The sequence below is a fragment of the Condylura cristata genome, unplaced genomic scaffold, assembly GCF_000260355.1.
Source record: "Condylura cristata isolate star-nosed mole 26May11 unplaced genomic scaffold, ConCri1.0 scaffold00018, whole genome shotgun sequence".
Taxonomy (NCBI): Eukaryota; Metazoa; Chordata; class Mammalia; order Eulipotyphla; family Talpidae; genus Condylura; species Condylura cristata.
The window spans coordinates 12,374,772-12,387,280 of NW_004567119.1; the positions used below are offsets into that span (position 1 = coordinate 12,374,772).

Here is a 12,509-nt window from a genome sequence, read left to right on the forward strand (position 1 = left end):
GAAGTGGCTTAAGCTTCTCTGTGCTGTGCTTTAACCCGCTGCGCCACCAGGGAGGGCCTGGCTCTTTGCTTTAATCTCATTGCTCTGGTTCTCTCGCACAGATGACTCGACAGTAAATATGTACATACTCCACTCGGGAAACAGCCTCATACGGATCCAGGTAATGGTAAACACTCGCATCTTTACGTTCTCAGCCTCCAGTGTGTATTTAGTTGCAGGGCTGTTTTTATAGGAATAGATAGAGAAACACTGTCTCTTAGCTTACGGAAGCCCGTGCCCCCTGTTTAGACCAGGGCAGTCAGCACGCCCTTCCGAAAGTCACAGACACAGCTGCTGCTCTGTGGCTCCAGCCTGAGGCAGACATCATTTTCACAGCGTTGACTCAACCTGGATACCTGTTCTTCCCCGAGAAAGTAGTAACGCAGCTTTCTTTTGTTTTAGGATGTACGTCACTCCTCGCAGAGGGAAGCTCTGTCTCTGCAGTTTGAACCAGTTCTCCTCCCTACTTCTACAACAAACTTTACAAAAATTGCCTCTTTTACTTGCAAAGGTACAGATTTTTCAAATATTGGCGGTCATCTTTTAATTGTTGTGTTCGAGTTATTTATTTATTGTATGCAATGACTTGCAACTACAGATCAGGCTTGCAGAACAGGACTGGGTTTGGTCCAGCCCCACAGTCTTGGTGTGAACTGCTTGGAAGGAAATATGGCTGTTGATGCCACTTGTGTGCAAGTGCAAAGCTCATTCACTCATCTGGTGATTTAAAAGACCAGAACAAAAGACCCGTTAGTGGAGGGGCTGCCTCGTTTTTCTGTGCGGAGTGCAGAGGGCCTGGGACACTGACCCTGTCCTAGCCCTGGCTTCCTGCTGGCCATTGAAGGAGTTCTGCATGGACGTGGGAATGCATGCACCACACCTCCGCCCCACAACTTATATTTTAGGAAATGCAAGCTAAAGCCTTTGGTGCTGGTGCTGGATTGGAAAAAAAAAATAACACTTTTTCTAAATTTTTTTAAAAATTTATTTATGCATAGAAGAACTGCGGTAGAGGCCAGAGGTGTGGGGTGGGGTGAGAGCATTCACCAGAGACAAAGTGGTGAGCAGAACTGGAGGACTGACTGAAATAACTACTGAGGGGAGCAGTGGGAGGGACAGGAGAGGTCTGCTGCACCGTGTGGGTCAGCTCCCTGGCTGGGGATCGAGCTCGTGCTGTAGCAGCTGGGGATAGCTGCACAGTGCAGTTCTCTAACCCGCTGCGCCACCAGGGAGGGCCACTTTTTCTTCTTTTTTTTCTTTTTTTAAGATTTATTTATTTGTACATACAGAACTGGGGTACAGGCCAGAGGCTCAGGGGCGGTGAGAGGATTCACCAGAGACAGAGTGGGGAGCAGAACAGGCAGATCGACGAAGTACACTGCTGAGGGGAGCAGCGGGCGGGTCAGGAGAGGTCTGCCACGTCATGTGGTCACCTCCGGGGCAGGCGGGAATCGAACTCATGTGGAAGTGGCTTTAGCTTCTCAATGCAGTGCTTTAACCCGCTGCGCCACCAGGGAGGGCCCTTTTTTCTTTTTTTTTTTTTTTAAACAAAAGCTGAGACATGCTCTCGGAGTATAAAGTGATACAAACTAGAAATGTCAGGTGCATAGGTCTGAATGCACCCCAGTGCCTCCCTTTATTTCTAGCAGCTTATCTGTAGAGATACTCATAGAAATGTCCATCACTTGACAACACAATGGTGTACACATTCGCGGATTAGCTCAGACCTGCAGGTGCCTGCTCTGCAGCCGATCGGGAGGGCGGCTGAGGGCGTGTGAGCACCCTGCACGCACGAGCCACCGAGGCCGCTGCGCTTGTGCATGCAGCCTGAAGGCTGCTCGATGCTCTGCTCACAGTTCTTCTGTCTCAGGTCATTGGGAAGTCAGGTAGACGTCATCTTTACAGCTTTTGTTAGTGTTTGAATGTGGGAGAAGCCATCTGTAGAGTTTATAAAAGAGAGAGCTGGGTGTTGGTGTCAGTTAGACTTCAGCACCAGAAGTGTAATAGTGTGACCCAGCACAAGCAAAGCTTGCACGTGCTTTTGGGGTGCAGGCTGCCTGTGACCTCAGCTGCCTCCTTGCCTTCGAGGTTCTCCCTTCTTGCTCAAGCCAGCTCCTGTCCCTCCACCCCGTCCAGCTCAGTTTCTGTTTTCATTTTTGGCACCTTAGCAGGCCTAAGGTTCTCCGCTTATTTATGGGGGATACAGATCTGTGTCAAAGGAAAGCCACAAAGTGTTGACTCCCCTCCCCTCCCACTCCCCAAGACAAAATGAGAGGTTGGTTAAGGAGAGGGGAGGGGGTCATTCGCAATCAGCCAGGAAAGAAGAAAAACAGATAGGAGAGTTGAGAATGGATTTTACTATTCTTAGCTGATGCATGTTTTTTTTTTTAATTAAAAAGTTTATTTTTACATCATTTTGCACATTTTTTTTTTCATCTCAATTGTAATCCCCACGGGGCTGATGCATGTTTTTAATGGATGGAGACAGAGTGCAGTAATTAGGAAGTTACGAATAAGACCTAGATCTCGCTTTTATTCAGGCGTAAAGAAAGGCACGCTGCTAACCCTTCACTTGGGTTTCTCTGGCCTTCAAACAGCTGCATCCTGTGACAGTGGAATTAAAGATGTGAAGAGAACCAGAAGCACTTCCCCGCTCAGAGCCTGCCTCTCCTCGCCTGTGGTTCATGGGTAAGTTCAGTGCATTTCCTAGAAATGGGTGTTTTTCCCTTTTCATCTAGGAAGGATTTAACATACACTGACAAGACTGGACCTGCCTTCCCAGCACAGCTACCCGGCTAAGGAGGGGCCTTCTGGGGGTGGGAGCCAGGCCCCCAGGCAGTTTCGTTTGTGAAGTAGATTCTGGACCCAGCAGCCAGGTATAGGGAAATCCATGCTCATGCTGGGTTTCTGGATTTTTGAGGTGCACGTGGGCTCCGGTTTTGCCCTAGTGGCCTGTGAGCTCTCCGGGCGGGTCACTGCCCCTCCGGTGTTCAGGCGCTTTCCTTGGGGACAGGAGGGCGAAGAGGGTGCTTGACCTGTGGGGACATTCCAGAGCCTCCTTCCTGCTCCAGCGGTTCAGGCCCACAGTGCTCTTACACTCAGGTGTGCGCGCCCTGTGTTCACAGGTATTTTAGAATGGACCCTTCCGCAGCCCATTTTCTCATTGAGACTCACGAGAACACCTCCGGGCTTTGGTCCATATGGTACCACAACCATTTTGACCGCCGCCTTGTAGTGAATCATGTGTTTGTTTCCAAGGACGCCAGAGACGTTGTGAAGGTACAGAGAAAAACCAGCCATGTTTTACTCCATTTCAGGCCTTGTTGAAGGTCAGGTGCTATGAAATTAGACAGTTTAATTTTAAGATGCTTTTTTTTTTTTTAAACAAGCCTTTTTTTTTTCCCCCCAAAAGATTTATTTAGTGATGCATATAGAGCTGGGGTTCAGGCCAGAGGTGCAGGGTGGTGAGAGGGTTCACCAGACACAGAGTGGGGAGCAGAACAGGCAGATCAAAGAAGCACACTGCTAGGGGGTGCAGTGGGCGTGTCAGGAGAGGTCTGCTGCGTCATGTGGGTCAGCTCCGGGGTGGGGATCAAACTTGCACTCAAGTGGCTGAAACTAGCGGCTCATGAAATAGGATGTGGAATATAAAAATTTGAAGTATAAAATATTCCCTTAAATATAAACGCATTTCTATCTTTGTCCTGATAATCATCCTGAATAAAATTATGATTTTCAAAATACAGGACACTTTGAATGTATCATACTTTATAACAATTTTAATCATGATTAGTGTTAGGAGAAGTAATTTTTCTTGCTTCTTTTCTTTTTAGATTCTGAATTTCACTGGCCCTTTATTTCTACCTCCAGGCTGTTGGAATATATTTTCTTTGAAACTTGCTGTTAAAGACATGGCCATAAACCTATTTACCCATGTATTTTTGACTACAAACATAGGTGCTACTTTTGCAATACCTCTACAGATTTACTCTGCACAGACTAAGGTATTCTTTACAACACTATTGTGATGCAGTTTTTGTAATTTGCTGTTTTTTTCTTTTTATTAAATTGTCTTACGCTTCTGTTTCATTGGCTCACCTCATGTGTCCAAGAAATTGAAGGCTATAACTAGGCCAGTCTTAGATGATAAATTGTTTCACTATGAAAATCTTTGGAAAGAGTCTTTGATTTCCGTAATTTGAGGTTCTTGAATGACCTAAAGTATTTCAAGTATATTGATTTTATTTTTATTTATTTCCAAAGAATATGTGCTTGCTGTAGTAAGCAGTCAGGCTTTTAGTACATACTTAAAATGACGTCAAATAAAACAGACTGTTAAATGCTTTCTTTAAATTTCTCGTAAGTGACTCTCAATGATCATTATCCTTGAATGTGTCAAATCTAAAGCCTGCAGAGGTTCTCAGTTAAGAAAATGCTTTCTAAAAATCTGGGCAAATTGTATGTAGTTCAGATCTTATCTCAAAGTGTCTCATTTTTTTTCTTAATGTTTATTTCTTTTCATTTAATTACTGTTATTGCGTCTTTTTGACCTAAGCTATTCCGTATGACGTTGGATTCTAATTTTTCACTAAGAGACATTCATGCAACCATCTTTATGATTTTTCTCACTTATGAATGTTGCCGTTTCACAGTTTGAAGTGCCTTGTGTTTGGCTATAAGCTTAAAGCTTAAAATTAAACTTAGCAAAATGCAAGGTCACTTCCAGTCATCTATATTTTAAGATGGAGAGATTGCTTGGAAATGTCCCTTTCCCCATCAAGAGATGCCCGTGTGAGTGACCCTGCGAGGGAGCAGGGAGATTGTAGGACTGGCCAGCGTGGCGAGTCTCTGCTTTCCAGACCTGTCGGAAATGGCACGTTAATTTAAGCGTCCACGGGGTTCAGCTATTAGCATAGACGGGCATACTATTTCTCAGAGATTTAGAGTATGGTGTTAAAAAAAAAAAAACTACTACTAAGAATGTTCTCAGATTAATCTCCAACTCAGAAGGCAGCTGACTATTTCCTTAGCCCACGGTTGTCGTGGCCAGCATTGATTGTACAGAATCCATGGTGACCCTTCCCGCTAGAGGAAGTCCAGCTCTCATCTGAGGAAGCCAGGACGTTACTTTCTAGTTCTCTGGTGTTGGTTGAAGGGGAGTTCACTGAGATGGCCAGTGTCTGCTTCACATTTGAGTGCATTAGGATATTTGTGTGTAGTGTTGTATTTTAAGTTATTCATATATTACTTTTCAATCTAGGAAGGGAGTCTGGGTTTTGAAGTGATAGCACATTGTGGCATGCATTATTTCATGGGAAAATCAAAAGCAGGTAAGTATTTTGCCCTGAGGCTTTCTATAGAATTTTAGTTGGGGATTGGGCGGGAAGTAGTAAGGAAAAACAGTATTTGTAGGTGGGATAATTAGTGCCGTAAACATAATTGTGCCCTACTCTGTTGTTGGAGAGTCTGATCATTGACAGAGCGAATTGAAATTGTTATGAATCCTCCAAACACATCTGAAGTACTTGTGTAAATAATGTCGCCTGTACTTTTAGAGGGGATTTTTTTTGTTTCCTGTCAAAACACATTTTGGATCACCAGAGCAGCCTTTTGCCAGAAAAACTTGGAAGGTTTTAGTTCTTTTTTAAAAGGACTAGAGGTTAGTATAAAAATTTGGACTTGCATTTGGAGACTTTAGTTACAGGAGCATAAACATCTCACCAGGGAGGCAGCTGTGTGAGACTGAAGACCATCACGATGATCTAGAAGCTGTTTTCCGCGAGTTTTGATTTATTAAGATATTTAACCTAACCAAGTGAAATCTAAGGATAATATAGCGATTGCTTCTGGAAGATTCCAATGCTTCCATCCTGATAGCCTCTAGCACAGACAGAGCAGAGAGGGCATTGTAAGAGTCCTCCAGGTTGTAAGCCTTCACCTGTTGATGGCCTGGCTGTCTCCGTCCATCTCTGAGGAAGGCGTTGGGCTGGAAGCACCCCACTGAGTGACCCAGGAGACCCAGCCTGTGACTCCACCTTTTAGATTTAAAGCTTTTAAAAATGTTCCAAGTATAATTTTAACTTGCTTCAGGCTGTATTCATGAGCCATGTGTCTTTTATGTTAATACCTTTACATAATTCAGTTTAGTTTTGTTTTATACATGTTTGTTTGAGTTGATATATCATTTGCCATCAAGTTAGAGGGACTGACAGGGAAGCAGCGGAAGGGACATTTATTACTGCACAGTCACCTTGGGAGAAACTTAAACAATCAGCCCTGGGTGTTAAAACTGTCGGATTATGTTTTCCGTAAACTTAAAGATCAACTCTGATCTAACTTCTAGAAAATCCTGACTGGGAAAGGAGCCTTTCTCTGGATTGGTCTACCTGGGATGTGGATTCTGAACTTGCAAATAAATTGTATGAAAAGTGGAAGAAATTTAAAAATGGTGATGTCTGCAAGTAAGTCTTGACCCTCTGTCATAACTTTTACTCAGCATTGGGGAGACACCATTACATGATACAGTACTGAATTTTGAATAATTATTTCTCATCTGATTCTTCATTTGTTCACATATTACCATGTTTGCTAATTTCTCTCTTTAGCTCTAAGTATGTATATGCACAGTTTTTCCCCCAAGTCATTGGAAAGCAAGCTATAGATACATGATCTTTCACCCCTCAGTACTTTTTTAGGAAATAAATAATTTATTTCCTGAGAAGGATATTCTCCTTCATAGAAATCCATTGCTGTAACTAAACCCAATGAAGTTCACACTGATCTAATTGTATTATTTGAGAAGTCCATATTCACAATTCCATAACTGACCCCAAATGTCAAAGCTGTTTTTTTCTTTTTAAATTTTCCTTCTTTTCATTCAGAATCCATTCAAGAGGTACTGTATTTGGATCTTTAACTTTCTTTAAGTCATTGTCCCCCAAGGTTCATCTTTCTTAGTACTCACATTGAAAGTGCCCCCTCAAATGACTTAGAGGAAACCTGACACTTGTGTTTTTGGATCGATGCTCAAGTTTCCACTTGTGTTCATTGTGTGGGGAAGCGTACCACTCACCAGCTGGGCTTGTGCTCTTTTTCTTAGATTTATCTATTTATGCACACTGGGGGGCAGGCCAGAGGTGCAGGGGCAGTGACAGGATTCACAGAGTGGGGAGCAGAACAGGCTGACTGATGAAGTGCACTGCTGAGGGGAGCAGCGGGCGGGTCAGGAGAGGTCTGTGGCACCATGTGGGTCACCTCCGGGGCAGGAGATTGAACTCATGCAGAAGTGGCTGCAACCAGCTTGCAGTGCTGCGTCCTAATCCGCTGCACCACCAGGGAGGCCCGTGCTTGTGTTCCTGCCGCTGCCCCAGCTCGAAGGGAAGCGCACAGCCACTGTGCTGCTTTGCTACACTGAGCCGTGTGGGCCTAGCTGACACGGGGCAGGTGTCTTCCACCGTGGCACCTCCTGCCTCTGGGAGTGAGTCGGTCATCTGGGCCGTGATGGGGGCGCACACACGCCCCGTGTCTGCCCCCCACTTCACTTGTACTGACACCCCTCCCTGAGGCGTAGTTAGCTAGATGGCTGCAAAACGGGCATGCTTCTCATGATTTTACTCACTCTGTTATTCGCTATCATCTGTTACCATCATCATTACTATCGATGCTAAATTGTTTCAGACTTGCCGGGTGGCAGCCCCTCCAGCTAGCGTGGGGGCCTTTTAGCATATTCCCATCTTTCCTTGAGTTCTTTCTTCCTTGTTTTCTAGCAAAACATGTCCCGGGATCATCTTGTACTTCCCCAGACCTATGATTTTTTATTTTTCCCTAAGAAACTGTGTCCTTTTAATGAGTAATATTTTGCAATGCCTTTTTTTTTTTTTAAAAAAAGATTTATTTATTTGTGCATACAGAACTGGGGTACAGGCCAGAGGCTCAGGGGCAATGAGAGGCTTCACCAGAGACAGTGGGGAACAGAACAGGCAGATCAACGAAGTGTACTGCTGAGGGGAGCAGCGGGCGGGTCAGGAGAGGTCTGCCTCGCCATGTGGTCACCTCCGGGGCAGGCGGGAATCGAACTCATGCGGAAGCAGCTTTAGATTCTCAGTGCTGTGCTTTAACCCGCTGCGCCACCAGGGAGGGCCCGCGATGCCCTTTTTAAAGTGAAATTTGTGTCGTGTTTTTTTTATCAATTACACAGGAGGAATGTTCTAGGAACAACTCGCTATGCCCATTTGAAGAAACCCAAGGAGTCCGACGCCTTTGTCTCCTTTCTGCCACGTTTGCTAACAGAGCCTGGACTTCTGCTAAACTTCAGTGCCACCGCGCTCAGGAACAGTGCGGTGAGGACTGTGTGTGGCCTGTCACTGTGGCCCCAGCTCCAGGGCGTTTGAAGTTACCAGAGTCTTTCCACCCTGAGACATGTATCAGAGCCCAAAGTCATTTAAATTCATTTCAAGTGACACATGTGCCAGTCAGCTCTGGGAGTAGGGAGGTGTGAAAAGAACAAAGAGAGGAAAGTAAGTAGGCTGAAAACGCTTCAGGCAAACACATTATGAAATTTTGGATTCAAACCAGAATCTTAAGCTTGCAACTGCAGATAACAGGGAGAATCTTGTCGAATGCAGGCCAAGGTGGGAGTTCGCACAGCCCCGGACCTGGCCTGGATATGCACCCACAGGCCTTTAGTCCTGGTTGGATGTCCTACAGGTCTCTTCCCGGCATCAATGGGGCGCATTCTGCACAGTGGCTATGTCTAGCGACCACCCCTGTGTGGGGGGGCCTGTGTGGGGGGGTGATGGGGACCAAACCATGTTACCCGGCCCATGAAGGTCTTTTTTTTTTTAAGATTTATTTGTGCATACAGAACTGGGGTACAGGCCAGAGGTGCAGTGAGAGGACTCACCAGAGACAGAGTGGGGAGCAGAACATGCCGAATGAGGAAGCACACTGCTGAGGGGAGCAGCGGGCGGGTCAGGAGAGGTCTGCCAGCCATGTGGTCACCTCCGGGGCAGGCGGGAATCGAACTCATGCTGAAGCGGCTCTAGCTTCTCAGTGCTGTGCTTTAACCCGCTGCGCCACCAGGGAGGGCCCCGACTGCCCCCTCGCTCCACACACTTGCATTTTGACACCTTCGAGACCCATTTAACCGCTGCTCTGTCCAGTTGCTAAAACAAGAGCATCTTCTTACACACCGGCGTGTAAAGGGCACTCAGAAAGTGCGGCATTAGCGCGTCATGTTCTCCGAACAGTCGTCCACCGTGGCTTTTCTCACTTACCTCACTAACACACTTGACAGTGACCTTTTCTTTTTCCTGGTCCAGCATCCTATCCAGGACCTTCTCAGGCCCTGAGCCCTCTGCCTTCCATGGCATGGACAGGCAATAGCTCTTCCAGGGCATCCCTCCGTCTCAGCCGTGGGCGGCTGTCTGGGGATCAGGCGGGGCTGGAGGTGTTTCCGGGCAGGACGCGGCTTCCTTCCTGCGTCCTGACGCCCCTCTCCCATGTCTAGGTGAAGTACTTCGTAGTGAAGAACCCCTCCTCCTCGCTGGTCTCCCTGCAGCTCCTGCCTCTCTCTTTGTACCCGCAGCGGGAAGCTGCTGTACGCTTACTGCACAAATGGTGAGAAGCCAAGCAGTGTGGATTCTCGGCGGGGTGGTTTGGGAAACACCCCGACGCAGACGTATTTCAGGTCCTTCCCTCTTCACGGGGACCAGTGTGGGGGTGGGCACAGCACGAACCCGCGTCCCAACCAGCCCCCCGCCCGGTGCATGTAACATGCTGAAAGCTGTCAGTTCTGTGTGCGATGTGCCCTCCTGAGTCCGTGGTCAAGGTCAGCTCCCGGGAGTATTCGTTTCTTGGGTCAGAGAGTCTTGGCCATCATGGTGGCTCGAATCTGTTCCTAAAATTGAGTATCCAAATCATGGTGAGCTGGGACAGCACAAGAAATGAGTGTTTTCTTATTTATTTTTCTATGTATGTATGTGTTTGCTTATTTATTAATCATATGTCTTCATGCTGTGTTGTTCAGCCAGATAAATGATAGTTTCATGCTGGGGTGTCTTACTGAGCCATCACAGGTTCCCCGCACTGTTCCTCGGCATCAGCACCGCCGGCCCCTGGGGCCGGAGGGATCCTTCTGGGGCTGTGAGGGCTGTCGCGTGCCTATGGACTGTTGAGCAGCGCCCCTGTCTCCCCCAGTAGATGCCTGTAGGACCTCCCCAGCGGTGGCAACTAAAAATGTCTCCAGACAGCACCAGATGTCCCCTGGGGGATATTTCCCTGGGTTGAGAGTCACAGTCTATCATGTTCTGTAACTGTGAACAATTTTAGGGGAATATTTCTTTATTTTAGAGTTTTTGTCACCGTGCACGTCTTTGCATTCTGCGCTACCAAATCATGCCCTCAGCAGGCAGCTCCCGAGTCCTGGGAGTGTGGTGGGTACAGCCCCAGGGCCTGGGCGGCAGCAGGACAGACAGGTGAATGGCTTGTGTGTGTGGACACGTGGGCTTGCACTAAACACAAATAAGGGAATGTTCACACGCATGAGTCACTCCTTCTCTGTTGGTAACATTTTTGTTTTCTTTATAGGTTTGGCACCGACATGCAGGTGATTAATTTCACAACGGGTGAATTCCAGCTCACCAAGGCTTGCCCTTACCGGGTAGGGTGTCTTTATAAACAGAAAAGAGCAAGCTGAGAAACTAGACACACCAGCATATGGGCCTCAGTGATTCATGTTTCAAATGTCTGTATGAAATAGATGTGGCTCACATGTTTCTGCTCTAGGTAGAAAGTCTACCTAGCAGGTTTTTCCAATTAACTAATGCAGCAGGAATCCCTGGTTCACGTTAGCCTGTAAATCATTTTAATTAGAGGACTTAGACTCACGTGAGTGAAGAAATAACGATTGAATGAGCATTATATAGAAAACCATAAAACTCGAGGCCTCAGAATTTATAATTCTCTTCAGATTCCTTAGCCCCATCAAATTCTTTTTAGGGCAAGATGAGGTAAAAGCAGATGCTTTGATTTTTTTTTTAAGATTTATATATTTATGCATGCAAGAACTGGGGTACAGACCAGATGTGTGTGGGGTGGTGGTGAGAGGATTCACCAGGGACAGAGTGGGGATTAGAACAGGCAGATACACAAGATACACAGCTGAGGGGAGCAGCAGGCAGGTCAGAAGTGGTCTCCCATGCCATGTGGGCCAGCTCCCTGCCCGGGATTGAACTCATGCTGCCGTGGCTGTGGACCACTTCATAGTGCTATGCATTAATCCCTTGTGCTGCTAGGGAAGCCCCAAATGTGTTTTTAAAGAAAGACCAACATTTTTATTGTGTTGATTTGCCTTTAGAATTTATGTAGTTCCTTTGGTTAAGAGCATCTAGGGTTGAGCATTGAAGGTTCTGGATCCTGGCTTTTTTACCTTCTAGTTATGTGGCCTGGGCAAAACCATCCTTTTAAAGCTTCTTTCTCACTCATAATAATGCTTCCCAATTCAACAAGGTCTTGTAGAATACACAGCTTTTTCTCTACCTTAATTTCATTCCTGGTACTTGTAGTTTTAACACCCCAAACCTTCAGCTTTTTATGTGATGCTATTACTGCGTGGACAGAGCGGATCCTCACGCTGACAGCTGTGACCTCTGTGAACAAAGATCCAGAACAGACTCAGTGCCATCACTGTTTCTTCTTACAGTCAGTGGGGAAGAGGTGCCTGTATGGAAAGGTACCACAAATGGAAAACCTAAAGATGTAGCCAAAAGGACAACTGTGTAGTCTGTGTGGTTATACCACTAGAAGTTAATAAAAATACATTTCCAGTGAGAGAAAGCAAGAAAAAGTGATAGAAAGAGAAGAAATGATAAAGAACTAAATCTTGAAGGTTAAATCTAGAACCAAAACTATTCAAAGGAAGTTGGAAATCTTGGCGCGACTCAAAGGGGATGTGACTGAGCAAAGGTCTTCCTGACTGGAAGAACTAGATGTCCCCAAGGTGTTTCTGTGTAAACATTTGTTCAACACTAAGGAGAATTAGAGCTGTTCCACAGTGGGAGCTGGTGTGGCCAGATCCCCGCAGCGTCAAGCTGTCTGCTCTGTTCTCTAGGTGATGCTTCACTTTCAAGCATCTTTGCCTTAATGCCTCTGGCCTCAACTCACACCCAAGTCAGGAAGCTTCCAGCCCCCAGGTCAGGTGGTCCCTCTGTACGGCTCAGCCACTTGGGAGCTGATGACTGCTGTACACCCAGGAAGCAAGTTCAGCAGGTTGACCAGGATGGACCCATTTGGACTTTGCGTGAAAAGCATTCGCTGTCCTCTACTCAGATACGATCACTACAGGCCGAGGCCAGCTCTCCCAGAGCTGACTAACTGCTCTTGTTGATGGCCTGCAGGGTGTACGCACGGACGAACAAAGGTCTGGCATCCTCCACTTACACTTGCAGCCTTTGGAAGTGCGAAGGGTCGGT

At 46.5% G+C, this 12,509-nt stretch overlaps 1 protein-coding gene across 1 annotated transcript in view; it reads left to right on the plus strand.

Annotated features, from left to right (window-relative positions):
• The window catches only part of KIAA0922 (KIAA0922 ortholog), a 125,351-nt gene that overhangs the window by 87,873 nt on the left and 24,969 nt on the right, over positions 1 to 12,509 (plus strand). Inside the window, exons 9-19 of the mRNA XM_004685206.2 lie at positions 102 to 160; positions 442 to 550; positions 2,637 to 2,727; positions 3,165 to 3,318; positions 3,873 to 4,043; positions 5,300 to 5,369; positions 6,383 to 6,500; positions 8,237 to 8,378; positions 9,548 to 9,657; positions 10,627 to 10,699; positions 12,435 to 12,507. Coding sequence (XP_004685263.1) covers positions 102 to 160; positions 442 to 550; positions 2,637 to 2,727; positions 3,165 to 3,318; positions 3,873 to 4,043; positions 5,300 to 5,369; positions 6,383 to 6,500; positions 8,237 to 8,378; positions 9,548 to 9,657; positions 10,627 to 10,699; positions 12,435 to 12,507 — 1,170 coding nt within the window. The remainder of the gene's footprint in view (positions 1 to 101; positions 161 to 441; positions 551 to 2,636; positions 2,728 to 3,164; positions 3,319 to 3,872; positions 4,044 to 5,299; positions 5,370 to 6,382; positions 6,501 to 8,236; positions 8,379 to 9,547; positions 9,658 to 10,626; positions 10,700 to 12,434; positions 12,508 to 12,509) is intronic.